Source organism: Rana temporaria, chromosome 3, assembly GCF_905171775.1.
Source record: "Rana temporaria chromosome 3, aRanTem1.1, whole genome shotgun sequence".
Taxonomy (NCBI): domain Eukaryota; kingdom Metazoa; phylum Chordata; class Amphibia; order Anura; family Ranidae; genus Rana; species Rana temporaria.
In genome coordinates, this window is record NC_053491.1 from 260,374,976 (window position 1) to 260,397,648 (window position 22,673).

General features: G+C 40.3%; 1 protein-coding gene across 4 annotated transcripts in view; it reads right to left on the bottom strand.

Annotated features, from left to right (window-relative positions):
• The window catches only part of ARHGAP26 (Rho GTPase activating protein 26), a 644,209-nt gene that overhangs the window by 365,834 nt on the left and 255,702 nt on the right, over positions 1-22,673 (bottom strand). For 2 of the 4 annotated variants that reach the window (XM_040344603.1, XM_040344602.1), the window contains exons 12-13: positions 21,154-21,219; positions 14,646-14,682 (exon numbers count right to left, since the gene is read on the bottom strand). In XM_040344603.1, the coding sequence (XP_040200537.1) occupies positions 14,646-14,682; positions 21,154-21,219 (103 nt within the window). The remainder of the gene's footprint in view (positions 1-14,645; positions 14,683-21,153; positions 21,220-22,673) is intronic. The other 2 variants (XM_040344605.1, XM_040344604.1) reach the window with 1 other exon arrangement.

Sequence of the window (22,673 nt, forward strand, 5' to 3'; positions counted from 1 at the left end):
AGGGGGGGGGGATAGGAATGAGTTGGTACAATGATATAGTAATAATATTAATAATTCTAATAATTGGTAGGGGGAGGGCGGGGGTAGGCCACTAAGGGATAAATCACAGCACATTATGAATCACCCCTTTTTTTTTCTTTTTTGGTTTGGTTGAGATTTGGGGATAAGAAATGGGAATATGTCCCTATTGGGAGATTTACCTCGAAATGGGAGGGTAGGGAGGGGTGGGGGGTGGGGGGTCTGGTAGGTGGGAGGGGGGAGATATACTATTGGGGGAGGGTGGGAGGGGGGCAATGATGTTATTGTACACTATCACAGGACACTGGACACAAGTGGGTACTAATGGGCGTAGAGGAGACCCCCCCACCTAGCTGGTAAGAGCGAGGGGGGAGGTACACGATAGATAGATAGATGAGGGGAGGGAGGAGTAGGGGATTGTGATGTTATTTGAACACGGACACTGGAAATAATTAGGTCACATGGGGGATTAGGGGGGACCCCTCTAACTGGCTAAATGTAAATGGTAAGATAGCCCTTTTTTTTTTTTTACACTGAGAGGAGATGGAGTCACAGGAATAGGAATAGTACTCAGAGGATGGTTAAGAAATATGGGTAATGAGAGATATGAGAGGCAGGTGGAGAGAGGAGGGGGAGGAGGAGAGGGGGAGGGGGGCGGAGGGTGATGAGAGGGGGGAAGGAGGAGAGGGGGGAAGGAGGAGAGGGGGGAGGGGAAATTAGGGGAGACGAGAGGAAAAGGAGGCGTATGATTTAATGAAGATATTGGGACTTTTCCCCCTGAGGGGGTTTCCTTTTTTTTTTTTTTTTTGTGGTTTGATGGGACAGAATGAATAATGCTATTAAATTGTTTATATATATAAATAGGTGGGCTACGGACGGAGAGTCTGCTCTGACTCAGCTGCTCTCTACCCTAACCCCTCAATAGGCCAACACTCAATTATAGGTTGGGAATTGAGTGTATAAAGCAAGAAGCTTTACTGACTTGTGCGGCCAAGTAGGGGTTGGTTGTCGAGTTATTAGGGGAATTTTTTTTTCTAGGGGGGGTTTTTTTTTTTTTTTTTTTTTTTTTTTTTTTTTTTTTTTTTTTTTTGGGGGGGGAGGGGTTGGTATTTTTTTTGGGGGGGTTTCTCTCCCCCTTTTTTTTTTCTCTCTCATTCTTCGTTTCCACTTTCTCTCCCTTCCCCTCAACGTCGGAGATGGAGGGATTAAAAATAACCTCCCTGAACGCAAAGGGACTTAATGTCCCAGAAAAACGCAGGATGTTGCTGAACGATTTGCGACATTCAGAGACAGATATTGCCTACATACAGGAGACTCACTTTAGGACGGGGGGGCTCCCACTATTGCAAAATAGGTTCTTCCCTTCGGCCTACCACGCAGGGAACCAGGAAGCAAAATCCAAGGGGGTCTCTATTTTGATTTCTAATAGGATCCCATGGACATTAGAAAATTGCTATTGAGACCCAAAAGGGAGATACCTTTTTTTAAAAGGGAAGATAGGAGAAACAAAAGTGACTTTAGCTACAGTGTATGTGCCTAATGTACATCAAGATACCTTTATGAGGAAGACTCTCAAAGAATTGATGGAGTTTTCAGAAGGCAAATTGATTTTGGGGGGGGATTTTAATATCCCCCTGAATCCAAAGATAGATACCTCAAGGGGAACTTCGTCTATCACAGAGGGGGTCAGACGGGAGGTCCTACGTAGACTGTACGAAATCCAGCTGGTGGATGCATGGAGGATGTTACATGGGGAAGAGAGGGACTACACCTTTTTCTCCAATCCCCACCAGGTGTACTCCAGGATAGATCTCTTCATGATACCTCACTATCTGATCTCCTCTGTGAAGGAGGTGTCCATTGGTAGTATTACATGGTCGGATCATGCCCCAGTTAGCCTGCGTATCTCACTATCTGGCATAGGGCTTGCACAGGAGAGAAGGTGGCGTCTAAATGAAAGCCTCTTGCAGAATAGGGAAGTGAGAGAAGATGTTGCTCGGGAAATTACAGAATATTTCCAAATGAATGCTACCCCCGGGAGTAATCTAGGGATGGTGTGGGAAGCGCACAAAGCGGTGATCAGGGGGGTCCTTATCAGACATGGATCGATTCTAAAAAGGAAGCGAGAACAGCAGGTTAAAAATTTACTAACAGAGATCCAGGAATTAGAACTACAACATAAAAAGACACATACCCCTCAAACAGGCAGAGAATTGAGCCACCTGAGAAGGCAGTTGACAGAGATCTTACGCTATAAGGCCAAAGCAATAATACAAAGGGGAAGGAAAATAAATTACGAATTTGGAGACAAGTGTAGTAAACTACTAGCTGGGAAATTGAAAGAGAAGAGTCAACAAACGTATGTCCCGCAAATCAAGGGGAAGGAGGGACAATTAAAACGTACGCCAAAGGAGATAGTGGAGGAGTTTGGGAGATATTATTCCTCTCTATATAATTTGGCACAGCTACCAGTAGCCCCACCCAAAATAGAATAATATCTTTCAGCAATGGACTTAGCTAGGTTACCATCAATAGCTCAGGCCAGTTTAGACACCCCCATCTCGATAGAAGAAATAGAGGCAACGTTAAAAACTATGAAGGAAGGGAAAGCCCCGGGACCGGATGGCTATACGATAAGATACTATAAAGAATTTGTAACACTACTGAGAGGGCAGTTAGCAGAGTTTCTCAATGCAGTAGGCCAGACGGCTGGGTTCCCGCCGGACGCATTACTAGCTCAAATTATAGTCATTCCCAAAGATGGGAAAGATCCGGCGGAGTGCGGCAGCTATAGGCCGATTTCATTGTTAAACTCCGATTTAAAACTCTTTACGAAGTTACTAGCAAGACGGATCCAAGTATGGTTACCCGAGCTAGTCGATATGGATCAAGTCGGATTCGTACCTACACGGGAGGCAAGAGATGGTACAATAAGGGTTCTTAATCTGGTGCAGGAGGCCACTGACGGGGACATCCCTTGCGTGTTCCTAAATACTGATGCCGAGAAGGCTTTTAATAGAGTGAGCTGGAATTTCCTGTTCTCAGTACTGAGACACGTGGGCCTGGGGGAGAATATGTTAAGGTGGATAGGAAGTGTTTAGGCAATGACACGTATTGATGTGCCAAACTGAATGAGCTGGACTGCCTGTGCAACCTTTATAGGGTCCAAGTATCACCTCGTGCTACCAGTAGTGACACTGACCCTAGCCAAATGCAAAACTAGTGAAAAACAATCAGAAAAGATGAGTAGGGAAAAAAATGTCAGACACATCCACCTGAAAAAACATTCCTGTTTTGGAGGTCATCTCATTGTTGCCCATCTAGTGCACCTGTTGTTAATTTCAATTAACAGCAAAGCAGCTGAAACTGATTAAAAAACCCCTCTGTATACACCACTCCCCCTCTGCTACTTAACTGACCAGATCAGTATCTCAGGAGTTCTGATTCAAAAGTGTTCCTTTAATTTTTTGGAGCAATGTATATGTAACATAAAAGAACTTGAAAACTCCACTCATGTGCATATAGTCCAAGCTGAAAGACATCTGGCAAATCACGGGTTAAAAATCATCCTGCAGCATCTTCAGACCAGGATCAGGGAGGATCTGCATCTATCAAGCAACATGAAAAAAAGACGGGGTGCAGGGATGTCAACCATTGGTAACTTTAATATAAACAATTCACAGTAAGCACTTGAACGTTAACAAATGATGGTCTACAAACAGTGCAGAAGGTCACATACAGCAAAAGAGAACAGTGCTGAATGTCCTGAATAGGCAGAATAAAAGTCGTCACGCTGAGCAGGGAAACACTCCAGAGATCCATGTACAGGAAGCAACCCATTTCAGAGTATCAGCCCCTTTGTCAAGACTCTCGACATACAATGGGCTACGTTATTTCATACCACCATTGCTTATTACACATATACAAATTTAAAGAAAGGAATTCACATATTAAAAATGTAAAAAAAATAAACATTCACCAATACATAGTGTGACAGGAAGTCAGGTAAATCTGTGGGTGTTGTCACAGATGGGAGATACATTTCTGCCTTGTTTAGACAATACACCAATTATTATCGGGTGTCGGCTGCAGAAGTAGCCAGAAAGGTTTAAGTTCGTTGGAAAACGTCATCTGTTTGGAATGAGGCAATTAAGGCCTCTATAAGTAATCCAGAGGATTACTACTGATTGCTGAATCCTGAGGCTTTCTGAGTGAAGGAGAGCAGTAGCAGAAATACTTCTGAAGATGTGAGGTGTTGTTGATTTTTCTGTGTGAAATAAATAAAAAAAAGAGACTATTGTTTTCTGCTGTAGGACCAGCAGTGTCTGCCCAGCACTAGGCTGTGCCAGACTCCATAGATAGGTTCCTGTGTGGTGAAGGTAGACGCCCCTGTGTGGTGAAGGTAGACGCCCCAAGTGGCCAGGGTTTATTTTATGTTTGATTTTGTTTATGCTGTTTGGATGCTTGCACTTGTTTGCAGCAAGATGGAAGAATAAACCAAAATCTTTGTTTTCAACCGTCTTCGACTGCCTTTCTGTATAAATTCAGTGTTTAGTGAACCCATCCAGGGGGGTCACACACCCCGCTACCGAGCTAACCCCTTACAATAGGTTTAACAAGTTCAGCCCCAGAAAACACGGCACTGCGTTGCTTTAACTGACAATTACGTGGTTGTGCGATGTTGTACCCAAACAAAATTGTTGGAATTTTTTTCCCCATAAATACATCTTTCTTTTGGTGGTATTTGATCACTTCTGCAGTTTGAGTTTTTTTCACTATAAAACAAAAAAAAAGACAGACATATTTAAAAAAAAAAAAAAATGTTTTCAACTTTTTGCTATAAAAAAAAAATATATAAAAATAAAAAAATGTCTTCTAAAGTTTAGGCCAATAAAAATTGCTGATCACTGCCATTACTAGTAAAAAAGCCATAAATCTATCCCCTATTTTGTAGACACTAACTTTTGCGCAAACCAATCAATGTACGCTTATTGCATTTTTTTTTTTACCAAAAATATGTAGAATACCTTCTACATATTTTTGGTAAAAAAAATAAAAAAGCGTATATTAATTGGTTTGTGCAAAAGTTATAGTGTCTACAAAATAGGGGATAGATTTATGCATTTTATTTTTTACTAGTAATGGCAGTGATCAGCAATTTTTAGCAGGACTGCGATATTGCAGCGAACAGATCGGACACTTTTTTGGGACTAGTGACATTTATACAGCAATCGGTGCTATAAAAATACACGGTTTACTGTATAAATGACAATTGCAGGCAAGGGGTTAAAACTAGTGGTGTTCAAGGTGTGTTCACCTTGGAGGTGTTTCTAACTGTGGGGGGAGTGGACCGTCGGAGTAAAGAGATCGCTGTTCCTGATCACTAGGAACAGACGATGACATCTGTTTGGTTACATTGACAGATCCCCCATTATGGCTCTCTGTGGAGCCATCGCAGGTGGCCGGTGGCCATCATGCGCACCAGCTACCTGCTGTGCAGCGGGCACACACGCCTGCTATAGCTGTTAAAGAGACAGACAAACAGCTACAGCGATTTCCGGGATCGTGCCAACCTGGCGCTGTATAATGACGGTGGCTGGTTGGCAAGCGGTTAAACACCTCAATACAGGACACTTTCACCCCCTTCCTGCCCAGGCAATTTTTTTACTTTCAGCGCTGTCGCACTTTAAATGACAATTGTGCGGTCATGCAACACTGTACCCAAATGAGTTTTTTCTTTTACTTTAAACAAAAAGTATTAGTTTCTGTCAGTAGATTTAGTAAATAAGTATTTTTTTTCGTCACTGATGTGAGCTGATGAGGCTCCACTGTAGCAAACATATACACACACACACACACACACACACACACACACACACACGTAGCCCACACCCCATCCAAAGCATGAAGCACAACTTCCTTAGAATATGTTCTTCAATGAACGTATAAAAGTTTTTGTTAGTGTTTTTTTTTTTTCAAAATTGTTTATTTTTATATACTGGGAAGGGGGTCTTATATGGTTTTACATAGGTCCATTTTTTAAAAGGGAATGCTGGAGTATCATGATGTTTTTACTATCTGGTGTCTAATGGTGCATATTTTGAAAGGCAGATATTCAGGCGAGGTAGGCTACTGCATGTGGGGCATAGCTGGTCTCTATCTAGGTGAATTAATCCATGACAATAGGTCTATTGTTATGCTATATGCACAGCCCAGTGTTATATCAAACTCGTAAAAACCAATACCTGTCACATATGAAATATGGTAGTACGGCAGACAAAAATAGTGCACCCATAAAAACTAAACACGAAAAAACTCAGAAGTAAAGACCCACATTCCTCCCTGTATTTTGTCCCCCAACTATCAGCGTACTTAATGTCCTCAACAGAAGTTAAGCATAGGCAAAGGGTGAGGAAAACCAATGTAAAGAAAAAGAGAAACAGATAGAAAATGCAGATAAGGTTAAACATAAAACATCTGCGTTTTTCCGCCTCTCACGGAACTTCTGGTCCGTGATGTGCTCTGGCCACACCCTACGAGTTACATCACGCCACATGAGGAAGTTTTATCTTTCTGGGTGCTAGTTCATTTACTTCATGTAAGCAGGCACTTTTTATTCAATAAATGGTTTTTATATGGTAATGCAGTATTGGAGGCTTATCTACTTTACATGTGGGATAGGATCTTTTATTTAAGAGCTGCAGGGGCGATCCCGGGAGGATAGTTTTATTGATTCCTATTGGATTTGGATCCAATGCTTATGTTGTATGCCTATGAGGTGAGAGTTCTGTGAGCACTGAGGTGTTGGTGACAGCGTCTAGACTCTCTGGAAATCAGTAATAGACAACTCTACACTATTCGCATTGTATTGGAACATTGAATTTGCTATGTTTATTGGCCTTTATTCACTGCTATATTCATTTATTCACCACCTATTGTTTATATCACTGTGCATTGCTTATGTTGCCTAATTGAAGGATTTGCGCAAGATCACTGTACATTATATTTGTCTATCGCTATCATATCTCCTCTCAAGCATCTTGAGAGGAGATATAAATATAATGCTTATATAAAGGAGAATAAATATAATGCTTGCAGTCGTTGTTTGTAATTGAAGTCCTCCAATCCCCATATTAATTGTGTTGCCCTTCTCTGGACTCTACAGCACATCCTTCCTGAGGACTGGTGACCAGAACTGGACGAAATACTCCAGATGTGGCTGAACCAGAATTTTTTTAAACTGGCAGGATTATAATTTTATCTCTGGAGTAAATTCCCTTTTTTATGCAAGCTAATAGTCTGTTGGCTTTGCTTGCTGCAGCTTGACATTGCGTGCTATTGCACAGTCTGTCTTCTACCAGGACCTCCAAACCTTTCCCCATCCTTGATTCCCCCGAGAGGTTTTCTCCCTAGTGAGTTGTTTGTGTTTTTAGCACCCAAACGCATCACTTTACATTTCTCAACACCAAACCTCATTTGCCATGTAGTTTTTCATCTCATTACTTTATCCATGTCTTCCTGTAAAACGTCTATATCCTGATGTGAAGTTATTGCCCTGCTTATTTTTGTGTTATCCGCAAAAACTGAGATTGAGCTATTTATACCAACCTCTATATAATCTATGAATAAATTAAACAGAATTTGTCCCAAGACAGAGCCTTGGGATACCCCACTTACCACTCCAGACCAGTCCAAGTACATGGTATTTATCACCACCCTTTGGACACGCCCCTGTAACCAGTTTTCTATCCAAGAACAAACCCTATGTTCCATGTCTACAGACCTCAGTTTGTAGATTAAGCATTTATGGGGAACTATAGCAAATACTTTTTTTCAAAATCCAGCTACAGCACATCAACAGGCCTTCCCCTATCTAGATGACAGCTTACTTTCTCGTAGAATGTCAACGGATTGGTTTGGCAAAAATTACCCTTTGTAAACCCACAGTGATTACTGCTAATGATACTGTTTTCATCAGCAAATTTTGTTGTACACAGAGCCATTTCTTGACCAAGAGAAGGGTGTTCTATCACCCTTGTAACTACTGATACGTTAGATAGATGAAAACTGAGTTGTATTTGAGGTCCTTGATGAACCTGGACATCGTGAGAATTGCATTTTATTTTGTCTTGAAAATTTGAGAGTTTAGCGATCAAGGGGTGTGGCGAAGCCCTGGGATGAAGCGTTTTGGATCATATATATGTGCCCTTTTGTATGCAAAGAAGTCGGACAGGTATTGTGTCCCAACATTGGTGCAAAGTCAATCCTCCAGAAAACGTTCAGTTCGTGGGCTCTCAAATCCCTCCAGGAATCTTGGTTTTCTGCTCCGATGATTTTATTTAGCTCTTTGATGCAGGATTTGCATATCTTTCATTAAGAAAGAGAGATCTATACTGACAGATTTAATTTCCAGGGTCAGTGTGGTTTAACAGTGTCCGAATGCCCTCATTATTTGCGAAAGTGATGGTTCCAAAGAGTACTCGTCTGCTGAGACAGTGACTTTAAAATTGGTGGGTGTAGGAGGTTCAGGTTTCAACTTATATGGTGTTCAGCCCCTGAGCATGGGACTTTAGGAGCTGGCATAGCTTCTGGAGTGTTATCTGCATATTCTTCTGTCATGAGGTCTGAGGCCTTCTGGGTGTCATTTTGAGCAATGTCTTGGATGAATCTAGCTTTCTTGTCTGACAGGTTTTTGGCGTATTATGGTCGATTTTGACTATGTTAAGGTCGATCGTGTGACAGCATCTCTTTGTGCAGATATAAAAAAAGATGATTCATTGCAGAATATACGAAGCATTATAATGCAATACTACATTGACAGACCCATAGGTCTATAATGTCTTTTCTAGGCCCATAATTTCATCCTGTGTACAAGGCCCAGTAAGGCTGATAAAATGACTTTACACTTTATCTCGCATGCATAAATACTATGTGTACAGCACTGGGAACCAAGTACACAGAATATAAAGACGTTAAGTTCAAATACTGCAAGCTTTTTTTTTTTTTTTTTTCTTCTTTTTTTTTTTTAACAACAAAACTGAATTACTGTATATACCAGGCAAACAGAGAAACATGTTGCTTGAGTACCATTCAAACATTAGTAGAAGGCGCTCTACATGTAACAGACATTTAGACTAATGTGCGAGGAATCCGCAAGCAATCTCATAATCATGTTACGAAGGGAAATGCAAGCAACATTTTATGGAGGGGATAAAAGCAAATGAATGGAGAAAATGTAATTTTCGACTGATCTCACACTTGCTTCAGGCAAAGTGACTGTCTTTTTACATCCATGAGAATGGTGGAATAAATAGCTTATTTGTACCATCAGCAGGCTGTAATTCCACAGTAAACACAGGAAAATACTTACACAATACAAGAACCCTGAAAATCCTCAAATCTGTGTATAAAGTGGTCACTTATGTGGAAAGAAACAATTATATTATATATATATATATACACACACACACACACACACACACACATACACACCATATATATTGTGCCTCGAAGTCAGGTAAATCTGTGGGTGTTGTCACTGCTGGGACATACATTTCTGCCTTGTTTAGACGATACACAGATTATTGGGCGTCGGCTACAAACATAGACAGAGGAAGGCTAGAGGCCGTTAGAAAACTTCAGCTGTTCAGAATGAAGCAATCAAGGCTTTATAAGTAGCCAGAGGGTTACCACTTGGTTGCTGCATCACTCCTAAGGCTGTGTGAGTAGGAGAGCAGTGCCTGATGAGGCGAGGAGACCATTGTTTTTCTGTGTGATAAAAAAATCAAAAGACTATTGTTTGTGCTGCATGAGCAGCACTGTCTATCCAGCGGTAGGCCGTGTTAGACTTCATAGATAGGTTCCTGTGTGGAAGGTAGACGCCCAGAGTGGCTAGAGTTTATTTTATGTTTTGATTTTGTTTATGCTGTTTGGATACTTGCAATTGTTTTCCAGCAAGATGGAAAAATAAACCAGAAACTTTGTTTTCAACCGTTTTTGATTGCCAGTCTGTATAAGTTCAGTGTGTGGTAAACCCATCCAAGGGGTCACACACCCTGCTACCGATCTAACCCCTCACTATATATATATATATATATATATATATATATATATATATATATATATATATATATATATATATATATATATATATATATATACACATATATACACACACACATATACATATACACACACACAATTACAACACATCTTTTTCATAAACATGTACAATCATTTCAGAAAAAAAGTGACCAGAGCTGAAAACTGGCGTTATTCCTTTTCTCACCCAAGATCAAAAACCAGATATAGCGTTTGAGATTCTAGGATTCCTAAGATATTTGATTTGTTTCATCATTATTTGCAGAAAAGGTGGGGTTGGGTGGGGGTTATTGTTTTTATATTTATATGTAGCTTTTGGTTCGCACAAACAGTACAGAGACACTTTTTTCTCTTAGAGGGCAGGCATACCATCAAATAAAACAAATATTTTCTGTGGTCCTCTAAGGGCTGTAAAAGCCAACAACAATCCCCCAGTTCCATAGTACTTACAAACTCAGACAAGGATCATCTAATCATTATGTGTACATTAAACAGAGGTTAAGTGCATCTCATCACTACAAACTGAAAATGCAGTGTTTGTTCCTGTCAGCCCATCTCACTTCAACCTAACTTAATGATTGCCTGCTAGGCCCTAGGTCGCCAAAACTACAGTCTTGATATTGTGCCCTTGTAAACGTTAAGAACTGTGCAATAGTCCAATGTTTATGGATGATCCTTGTTATTGGATTTATACTTCTCCGTATATCTAGTGCCAAAAGGGGGCACTGGACTCCTTTTGGTCTGCCTGTTTAAGAAAAGTACTTAACTAGGTGGGGGATTTAACATTAAAACATGACTTTAAGCCTAGGTTCACATTGGAGCGATTTGTCATGCGATTTGAGAGATCAAATCGCATGACAAGTCGCAGCCTATTGGTGGCAATGGCACTGTTCCAATCGGTGCAACACCAATTTTGCGGCGCTGCACCGATTTGCAAAAGTAGTTCCTGCACTACTTTTACTGATTCCAGGTGCGATTTCTATAGACATCTGTGTATGAAGCCACACAAATGTCTATCAAGTAGCACCTGAAATCACGCTGACCTTGCTACTTTGAAATCGCGCTACCTTAAGTAAAGTAGCACAATTTCAAAGTAGCATCAGTGTGAACCAGGGCTAAAAGGGGAAGTGCTGCCACAATTATTAAAGTGGTTCGATGCCTTCCCCTAGTCAACGCACCTCCCAGACAGTGAGAAAGCACAGGCTAGGTGCACAGTTAACCCTTTGATCGCCCCTGATTTTAAACCCTTCTCAGCCAGTGTCATTAGTACAGTGACAATGCATATGTTTTAGCACTGATCACTATATTAGTGTCACTGGTCCCCAAAAAGTGTCAGTTAGATGTCTAATTTGTCCACAGCAATATCACAGTTCCGCTATAAGTCACCGATAGCCGCCATCACTAGTGAAAAAAAAAAATGTGTCCACTATAACTTTTGTGCAAACCAATATACGCTTATTGGGATTTTTTTTTACCAAAAATATGTAGCAGCATACATATTTTGGTGCAAACTGATGAAGAAATTTGTTTTTCTTTTTCTTTTTTTGAGGTACATTGTATAGCAGAAAGTAAAAAATAGGGGGGTATTTTTCAAAATTGGCAGTCTTTTTTGTTTATAGCGCAAAAAAATAAAAAAAACGCAGAGGTAATCAAATACCACCAAAAGAAAACTATTTGTGGGTTGAAAATAAAAAAGAACAAAAAAATGTATTTGGGTACCATGTCGCAGGACCATGCAATTTTCAGTTAAAGTAGCGCAGTACCATATTGCAAAAAATGGCCTGGTCATGAAGGAGGGGGGTGTTAATCTTCCAGAGGTCAAACACCCAATCATATGCAGGGAAATTTAAAAAAATAAAATAATAAAAAGGATAACTCTTCATGCACAGTGTTGGTTGTCTAATGTAGAATGAGGTTTACTTCCTGCCTTTTCCATAACCTGTGGCAGCTTATCCTACCTTATATATAGTTTGTTTCTCAAATGTGTCTTGAGAAGCAAAAAATATAAAAAAAAAAAAAAAAGTCTGATCAAAGCTGTAGCTTTAAGGTAGACTGTAATGGCTCTGACTACATCCAGGTAATGAAGAAAGATTTTCATTGGATGCTTTGGAGCAGGTTAATAAGGGCCGTAGGTTGCTCATTGCCTTTGTCCAGTTTGCTGCAGTTTGACATACTGAAAATTGCAGTGATAGCTGGTTTCAGGGCTGGGCTTGTAAAAAGTAAAGAAAACCCTTAAGCGTGTCTCAAACTTTCTATAGTTGCAGAATCTCTTAATGAAGGCGCATCTTCAATAGGTACAGTAAGATTTTTAATTAAGATTGCCGCATCATGATCAACTACAGGAATAAACGACTGGTTGGGGGAACATTTTATGCAGTAGATGACAGAAAAGATTTTGCAAGGAGTAAAAATCATTTCAGGAGTGATCCAATTTTCACAGATCCCACATTATTTGTTTATGAACAGGGAATGTCTGAGGCTTTTACAGGTCTATTTGTATCCAAAGGGACTTGGCAAGACAGAGGAGAACCAAGCTTTTCCACATTAGCAATCATGTTTGAAGCTCCCTCCTTCAATAACACAGCAATTTGGGGTAAGATAACTCTTTCACAGCTTCCTGCAATACTGCCTCAATGTCCTCTTTATTCCCTTCAATGTCTTTGTCTTTCTTGCCCAAATCCAGCATATCAGGATCCAAGTAGAGAAATTGGGTTAGGAGAAAGAATGTGGCACTTTTGAGTTCTTAGCAAAGATGGCTGTATTAAAGTCATTATTTGTCAGAGAATTTGGGACATAGATGCTCAAAATTCTGTTTTTTTCAGGTAGGCTGCTTGCCGCGTGCCTAAAATGGAGATAGACTCGGATGAAGAGATTGTTAGATTCTGTTCTGGCGCAAGGGGCACATCGACCCTGAGATTGAGTGTGCTACAAGCAAATGTTCTCCTACAATTGTTTTTTTCTGACCATCCTAAAGAGAATCCTCATTCTGAATGTGCCTGGGTACCATAAAATGGCATAGGTGGAAGTGGGGGTAAAATGTGCAACCTTTAATGTGATGTCACACTTAATCGCTGAGTTTTAGCACCAAATGTGAAAAGTTTACATCGTAGTCAATACAATTCAAATATCCTGGTCTTTTACAGTAAAAATGTGAAGCATACAGTATCACTTAGTTGTACCTGTCAACAATGCAGAACTGTATATAAAGAAAAAAAGCTTCACCCCTCTAGGTGGGCGTACCCTCGAAAAAGTCTTCAGGGACTGGGTTTCATAGGGATGGACCATGGCCCTGGACCTCTATAAGACCTTACGGTTCATTACACACATTGCACTGTGCCAAGGTGAGAGCCCATGCAGGAGTCAGTGCCTGAAGCATCATCGCAGGCCTTCCCCACAATGTGGGGACTGGGTATGGCTCCCAAGGTTCCAAAGATAAAATAATAAAGTTAAAAAAAGAAAACATTTAAGCCTCGTACACACGCTCGGTTTTCTCGGCAAGAACCAGCAAGAAAACTGCTGGCAGAGTAAACCGAGCGTGTGTACGAGGCTTTCAGGTTTCTCATCAAGAAAACTGTCTAAAATCTCGACGAGAAAAATAGAGAACATGTTCTCCATTTTCTCGTTGTGATTCTCGGCAGTGTTTTCTTGCCGAGAAACGCGAGCGTGTGTATACTTACCTGTCGCGGTGGAATCCCGCGCATGCTCGAAATGACTGATGCATGCGCGGTAGCTTCCTAGACATAGGTAGGGTGCAGCAAGATGGCGGCGACGGCATTGAATGTGACAAGCGCATGCTTGTTGTACGAGATGACTTTACAACGTTCTTGCCTTTCAAAAGAACCGCGGTTCTTTTGAAAGGAGTTGTCTGTACACTCGGGCGGCAAGAGATTCTTGCCAAGAATCTCGTCAGGAAAAACAACGTTTTTTTCCTGACGAGATTCTGGCCCGTGTGTACAGGGCTTTAGAGTGATTTCTCTATGAAGGAGGAGGTGGTCCATTACCGTAGAATAAGGTTAGCACACACTACTCAGAGAGGCATAGGGTTATAGGGAACGTGTGTCATCAAAAGTTTACAAGTGCCCAAACACCTGAAGGTAGAAGCCTATAGCCCAGGCTCAATAAATACTTTGCCGGTTTACAATATAATATACTGTATACAAATTACATCCTAAAATATAACTATATGCTTCTTTTAATGCTTCACGTTTAGTGAGAACGACTAGTCTCTGCTACTAGACTATTGTTTCCCATGACCTCTGTAAGGGGATCTCCCAATACTTTGGACTCTATTGTGATAGCCAAAGCCCAACCCAAGCAGAACTTCTTAGCAACTAAAGTGAATTCTGTACATATTGCCACAAATAAATCGCTAAGTGGACTCTAAGCTCTCTTGTTTTCTCCATGAACCAGCAAGCTTTTCTTACGGAGCCCTGGCTATACCCATAGGATCTTAGGTGGTAGGGGATTTTTGCCTATTTCGCCAGATCCTTTGTTTTTTTAGCTACAAGAGGAAGGTTTGTACTTACTTCCTTCACTTTGGCTGTCTTTGTTTGAATTGTAAACCTACAAAATGAAAAAACAAAATAATTAAAATCAGATCAGTGTCATTAAAGGAATTTATTAAATTAGCAGTCATGCAAATTGTAATTCATCCAACACATACAGGTCTGTAAATTATTATACATTATAATTTAAAAAAATGCATAAATGCATAAATATTTCATGTATTCTTTTTCGCTGTGTAATTAGAACATTTATTTAATAAAGGAAACAGCACTGATTTGATTTCCTATGGTTTGGAACCTTCTTCACAATAACAGAAATAGGGGAAAACAGTTAAATAAGCATACCTCAATAGCAATAAGGCTGGTCTCCAGACAAATATAAAGCAAATACCACCTAGTCCAGACATCTATTCATTAAAAAAAATTGAATGAAATCTTATTTATTTGTAAACTCTTTATCTTTGAGTACTATACAGGGCACACAAAAAAAAGTAGATTTAGGCCCTGTTCACACTTGAGCAACACTACCATGTTACGTTTTGGGGCATCATGGCAACTATACTTCTGAAACAAAACATGAATTCTTTCATTAGGATTTAGTAGTGATAGTAGCAATAGAAAGTGCCCATCAACAAAGCAGAGTGACAAAATTTTGCCTTGACAGCACCAGCTTTGGTGGGCAGAGGGTGGCATAGCCTGCTGAAATGAACCTGGTGACCAACCTGATTATAGGAATTTTAGCAGTCCAGGCTACTCTATGGTACTTGTAATTGGGTGGTTCGAGTTTTATGGGGTATAGAGTAATGAGTTTATTCTCGTGTTAGTAGTGGACTTTTTTTTGTCTCCCTTTCCAGTTTGACCCTGGAACCATTTTTAACCAAAATACTCCTGATATACAGCTTATGGGCTTTCCAGACTAGTATGGGATCGCTATTGTCAGTAGTGTTTATATAAAAATAAAGGATTTCATCTTTTTGCTCACATCATCCAATATTTGGGGGTCCTGGTGAAGGCTGTCATTTAAGCACTAGTACCAAGCTATGCATTTTTTAGTTGTTTGAAAGTGGAGAAGTGTGATCAGGGACGTGTCAATAATAGGGTCTTGGGGCAGTTCAGAATCCCACCGAAAATAGATAGGCATTACATCAGCAAAGGGTGCCAACTGGTTTAAGTCAGATTTTAAAAGAGTGGTCTTGTTTAGTGATTGCCACCAATGAAAAGGTGTACCCTATAGAGATTTTAAGGAAGTGATATCTGCCACTATCCCTGCTATGCGAGTCCAGTATTTCTCAGGTAGGTTTTCTTTGAAGTGTGTTCCTTGGACATTTGCAATACATGCCCCTGATTGAGGCCATTCTTCTTTTGGGGGAATTAAGGCCGTTGGCATTTGGAGGTAAATATTCTGTCCATCCATCATGAAATAAGTGGGTGGTAGGAGAAGGAGGGAGGGGAGAAGAAGTAAAAGATAATAATGGGGAGGAGTTTAAGCTCAAACAAGTGGATGGGGGGGGGGCATGTGTCTGCAGTGGGAAAAAGGGGGAGTGACAGGTTAAAGAGTGAAGAGGAGGGGGTGAATAGTAAAGAAGGTAGTGGGGGGGTATGAGAAGGGGCAATGAATGAGGGGGCTTAGAATGTGGAGGTAAAGAAAAAGGGAAGGAAGAAAATTGGAACAAAATCACTAATGTGAGTAAAAGCCTTCATTATCTACCCATCCTAAACTATTGTGTAGGAATTGGTCATATGCAGGGAAAAGTAGGGGACAACAGAAGCATCATAGGTGTGTTAAAGGTTTTCAGTACAGTAAAGGCACTAATGGGTCTTGAACCCCCTCCCGAGCTTTAAAGCCGATTTGGGTTGGACGAAAGGAAGGACAATTTGACCCATCTAACTGGTGTAAGGTTATGAAGGATATGGTATAATGAAAGTAAAAACTGTTTACAGAGTAAAAACAGTGCAACTTGGTATCAACTGACTAGGACAACGGTGGCCATGACCCTCTGGTACATTTAGGACCATGCAATTAGCATATCTAATGACAAGTAATATTCCCACTGGTAAGACAGTTACATGAGTGTCTGCACGTCATATGGTGTTCTAGAAGACCAGGGAGGCCACTGCAGTGTGTATAGGTTGTCCAGTCCAAGTACTTTAAAAAGTGTGGTATTAAACTTGAGCCAAGCAGTAATTCCATAAGTAAAGTTAGGGATCATCAACTGTGATGGGTGGCAGCCAGGCAACTGCAGTTGAGTAATTATTTACACAATGTTCTATATGACACTGGGCCCAGCTATAAAAGGGGTGGCCTAGTGTGCTTTACTAGTGTACCTGCTCGGCTGGTCCCAGCATTATATATAAAATAGTGTAACATATAATAAAAAAAAAAAATACAATTGCCTAGCCCATAGAGGTCAGGAGTATTATGACGTGCTTTAGCAGCTCTATGAGAAAGTATCTACAGTACACAGAACTTCAGCAAGGTACATGTATAGCAGGCAAATGAAAATATAACTCATTGTTCTTTCTTTACTTGTCCTTAATCTTTTTCTATCACTCATTTTGAGAATTTCATACACTCTCCCCCTATGTCCTGGCAATTTCCCTTCACTTTGATTTATAGATTCATAATGTCTATCCATCTTAAAGAAGGTACCTATGATCCGGATAGCCCTATATGGCAGGGGGACCTCTTCAGACATGGAAGATATTCCAGATGACCCAAGCAAGGGTGAGGTCAGCAGCCGAGCCATAGACTAGGGACTTCGCAATCAGAGTGCTGGCTGGAAAAAAGTAATGGATGTCCAGTGTCTGAGTGAAGGCCGGTTCACACCACAAAAAATGCACTCCAGATCTGTTCTGGATGCGTTTCTGCATGCACGTTTTAATGTGTCCCTTTTTCTTCTTTTCCCCCCACAATACTAGGGTCCAGTGCATTTTTTATACTATTTTACTGCGTTCCAGTACAGTCCAGTGCAGGAAAAATGCAGGATGCGCTACTTTTTTTTTTTCTGGAACTGACTGCACTGATGTGAACTATGCCATTGGAAACCATATAACTTACTTTCCATGCATTTTTGATGCAGAACACAAATGCACTGGACTGCATGTGGTGTTTACCTGGCCCTGATGCAAAACCCAGGAAAACGGCATGCCCCCAGTGAATTTGTGTTTATATGAGTAAATATTAAATGAATTATTTTTTTAAATGTTGCAGCAGCATAAACTAGTCTGGCAGAACCTACATGAAACAATGATGTTTCTGTCTAAGTTTAGTTTGTCTTGGCATGTACAGCACTAGGAAGTTTCCCTTTTTCCCCTTAGAGATTCTTTCCTGCTACAATGAATTCAAATTTAATAGAGGATTTGGCAAATGGATGGACCATCCATCACATTTAAGATAAGATACTTCACAAGGTGTTGAGAAGTGCAGATATGGCAATGCAGTTCACAAAGAGGACACACATGCACAAATCATGCTCATATAAGACCTATAGTAGCTGGTCATATCTGTGTTGTTTTATTTTGGAGTATCAAGAAAGATTAATGAAGACTTAATAAAGAGTTTATTTCTAATATCTTCAAAATGATTTAAAGAAAGCAAAAAGCACTGAGATGTGTAGCATGCAGTGTCCCTGTGTAGATATATTACTATTTACTCCAGCTGGATCTGTTAACTCAGTTACCATGATTGTCTGTGCCTTGCACATCATCACAGGCTTCTGTACTATTTTATTGAATAAGCCCAAATGTTGTTTTAATGTCTCCAATTTAATTTAAGAAATGTTTTTTTTTCACTGGTAAGGCAATGGTTGATTTGTATTTTCTACAGTATGTACCTAATAAAAATAAGAAGAAAAAGAGGATCCTGCAAACACTGTAGTATTCATCCAAATTTAGAATAAAGTAGGTAATCTTTGATTCTAAAATAGAATAAAATAAATATTGCATTGTTGCAGCATATTAATCCAAAAACAATCTGGAAGACCTTTTTAATTCTTGCAGTCCCTTTGGGGAAGAACCATGCAACCCTCTCCTACTCCAATTGGCCAACATACTCCTTACACCTCCTCTTCAGTATACCTACTGGCTACATGTTGTCCTCTTTTCTGCTACTGTCACTCTGACTGCTATTTCCAGCTACATCTGCAGTTTAGGGCTACAAGTAATGCTGTGTACACACGATCGGGAATTTCCGACAAGAAAATTGTGGATTTTTTCTGACGGAATGTTGGCTCAAACTGGTGTTGCATACACACGGTCACACAAATCTTGTCTGAAATTCCAACCGTCAAGAATGCGGTGACGTACAACGAGCCGAGATCAATGAAGTTCAATAGGCAGTTCGGATCTTCTGCTTGATTCTGAGCATGCATGTTTTTTTTGCGCGTCGGAATTGCTTCCAGGCGAGCAGATTTTACGATAGGAACTTTTTTAGTCGGATAAATAGAGAATCGGCTCTCAATCTTTTATTGGCGTAAATTCCGACAGCAAAAGTCCGATGGAGCATACACACGGTCAGAATTTCCGACCAAAAGCTCACATCAGATTTTTGTCGGAATTTCCGAAAACAATTATTCAATGTCACATATTATAAATAACCAGGACTGTGAGAAGAAGCGGTCAGGGACAGGTCTCATTCAATTGCAAGTGCAACTTTAGATCAGTCAACCCCTTGGGTTGGAAGGCTATCTCCTGAGGAAATAGAACTGACACCTTTAAACTTCCTATTCCACGGGTCAGCGAGGTCCATGGGATCATATAAGGAGAGTATTACGCCTCATTTATTAAATGCGGCAAAATTATTAATACCTAGATTATGGAAACAGGATAAAAGGCCAACTATTCTTGAATGGAAGAGAGAAGTGAATTTAATTATGGAGGCAGAAAGATGGATTTCCAGGGTTAAAGATAGAAAGGAAAAGTTTAGAGCAATATGGTCAGAATGGGAAAAATGCTCGCTAGAGATTGAATAATTTAAGGAGCTGTAGGAAAACGTAAGTGGATAGCCTGGGGGGGGGGGTGGAGAGTAACTTGTTTGTCTTCTTTTTTTTTTTTTTTCTTCTCCTCTTTTTTTTTTTTTTTCATATTTATTTATTTATTTATTTATTTTTAGCTAGGGATGCCTTTAGACATCCCTCAGTGTCACCACTACCTTCCCCTATGGTACCAGTACTAGCTAGAGATTGAATAATTTAAGGAGCTGTAGGAAAACGTAAGTGGATAGCCTGGGGGAGGGTGGAGAGTAACTTGTTTGTCTTTTTTTTTTTTTTTTCTTCTCCTCTTTTTTTTTTTTTTTTCGTATTTATTTATTTATTTTTAGCTCTCAATATGAAATCCCGTGCGGCACTGCTCCTAACCCCCACCTGTACAGGTTTAAGAGAGGGTGGGCACAGAGGGTGGGATTGGGATATACTACATAATAAGGGTTTTTTTTTTGTTATTATATACATTTACTTATTTTCTTTTGGGGTTGGTGTGTGGAATAGGGAAGGGAGAAAAGGTGAGATAAAAAGAAAAAAAGCGGGGGGGGGGGGGGTTAAGTCATTAGTGGCTTTATGGCCTGATAGAGGCCTCCGATTTCAAACACTTGGTAAAAGTGTTTTTAGGGGAGGGGGTAACAAGGAATAATGAGCGATAAGCTATAGAATGGCTTTTTAGAAGCCTCATATCTAAGGGATCACTTTTTATATTTTTATTTATTTATTTATTTAATTTGGTGTTTGGAGGGGGGGAGAGAGCCGCAGGGAATAAGTGAGGGTGGGGGGGGATAATTTTTCTCCCCTTTTTATTTTCTTTATTTTTTTTTTCTTTATTTCCAAGATCAGTCAAACAATAAATTCATAATTCAGACAAACTTTGTAATAAACTTTTGACATGATGCGTCTCTGCTCCTGTTTAGCAATGATTTGCCTTGCAACAGGACTGATAAATGTTCCAAGTATATTTTCAGTGAGCATCATTCAAATATAATTCTAAGACACTTTTTACCCTATGGAAACGTTTGTACTTCTGCATGAATTGCATGAGTTTTGGTAAAGATGGAACTGTAGTAAGAAAGTTAAAGCAGTATTAAACCCCAAAGCAAACATTACATTGCAGCTTTCCAATTCTTAGATGCGTATTAGTTTCATTTTTTAGGCTCTTTCTTTCTTCTATTTTGATCCAGGGATCCAGCCAGTAAGTCTGTTTTTCAACAGAAAAGCTCTCTTGCAGTTACAGTGATGAGACAGCCCATTTAGCACTGGGAGGCATGCTTAACATGATAAGCTTTTATTTATGTAAAACCTTAACCCCAAAAGGTCTGTCTACTAAAACCCTGAGGGGCACAACTGTGCCGCTTGGCACCAGGTTTTTCCTTTTTTTATCGTTTTAATTGGATCATACAAACTGGTTTCATACACATTCACCAATCCTCTTCCTTTATTAACCTCCAAAAGGAAAACACTTTTCTGGAACTGATTATAAAGTATTAGCTGAAGTTCAGCTAAAATGTGTTAGTGTATTTAAATCTGCTAGTATGTCAAACACTCACCTCCCTCCAGACTGACAATGCTGTTGTCCAAATCTGCCCCCTTTTCTCATTCATCCAGAGTGGTGTCTGTATAATACAATAGCTGTGTTACTGGCCAGATCACCAGGGGAAAACAAAAACAGAAAAAAAGCCTTATAAAAAAAAACGAATTTATTTTGGCCCTTGAAATGAATGAATGCTCAAGCACTAAACATGTTTACAGGCGCTTATGAGCATCAAATGCTCCTCTCTTGAATGTGCAAGTGATGGGGTTTTTCTCAGCCTCTAAAAACTACTCTTCTAATATAAATCAATCATTCCAGAACATTTTCCATCTTTAATGTGACCTATAAACTGTACAACTGAGTTACATATTTACATAGCGAGGTTGGGAAAAAAAGACCAAGTCCAACCTGTGTGTGTGATTTTGTCAGTATTACGTTGTATATCCTTGTATATTGTGGTCGTTCAGGTGCTTATCTAATAGCTTTTTGAAATTATCGATGCTCCCCGCTGAAACTACCGCCTGTGGAACGGAATTCCACATCCTTACCGCTCTTAAAGTAAAGAACCCTCTACGCAGTTTAACCACTTGACCACTGGGCACGTAAACCCACTGAACCACTTGAGCCCTGGGCCATCGTCAAATGACGGCCTCACGGTGGCTCTGAATATCCAACAGGACGTCAATTGACGTCCTGGATTCCTCCGGCCACTGGGGGGCGCGCGCGCGCCCGGCGCGTCCCCGAGATGCCGATGCGCGTGCCTGGCGGTCGCGATGTCCGCCAGGCACTCGGGATCGGCGGCTACAGGGACAAGACGTGGAGCTCTGTGTGTAAACACAGAGCTCCACCTCCTGTCAGGGGAGAGAGGAGACCGATCTGTGTCCCTTGTACATAGGGACATAGATCGGTCACCTCCCCCAGTCACCCCCCCTCCACACACAGTGAGAACACAATACAGGCACACATTTAACCCCTTCCTCACCCCCTAGTGTTAACCCCTTGAATGCCAGTCACATTTATACAGTAATTAGTGCATATTTATCGCACTGATCGCTGTATAAATGTGAATGGCGCCAAAAATGTGTCAAAAGTGTCCGATGTGTCCGCCATAATGTCGCAGTCCCAATAAAAAAAAAAATCGCAGATCGCCGCCATTACTAGTAAAAAAATTAATAAAAAAAATAATAATAATAATTATAATTCTGTCCCATATTTTGTAAGCGCTTATTGCGATTTTTTTTTTTTTACCAAAAATATGTAGAAGAATACGTATCGGCCTAAACTGAGAAAAAAAAAATTTGGAAAAAAAAATTGGGCTATTTATTATAGCAACAAGTAAAAAATATTGTTTTTTTTTCAAAATTGTTGCTTTTTTTTTGTTTATAGCGCAAAAAATAAAAACCGCAGAGGTGATCAAATACCACCAAAATAAAGCTCTATTTGTGGGGAAAAAAGGACGTCAATTTTGTTTGGGAGCCACGTCGCACGACCGCGCAATTGTCAGTTAAAGCGACGCAGTGCCGGAAGCTGAAATTT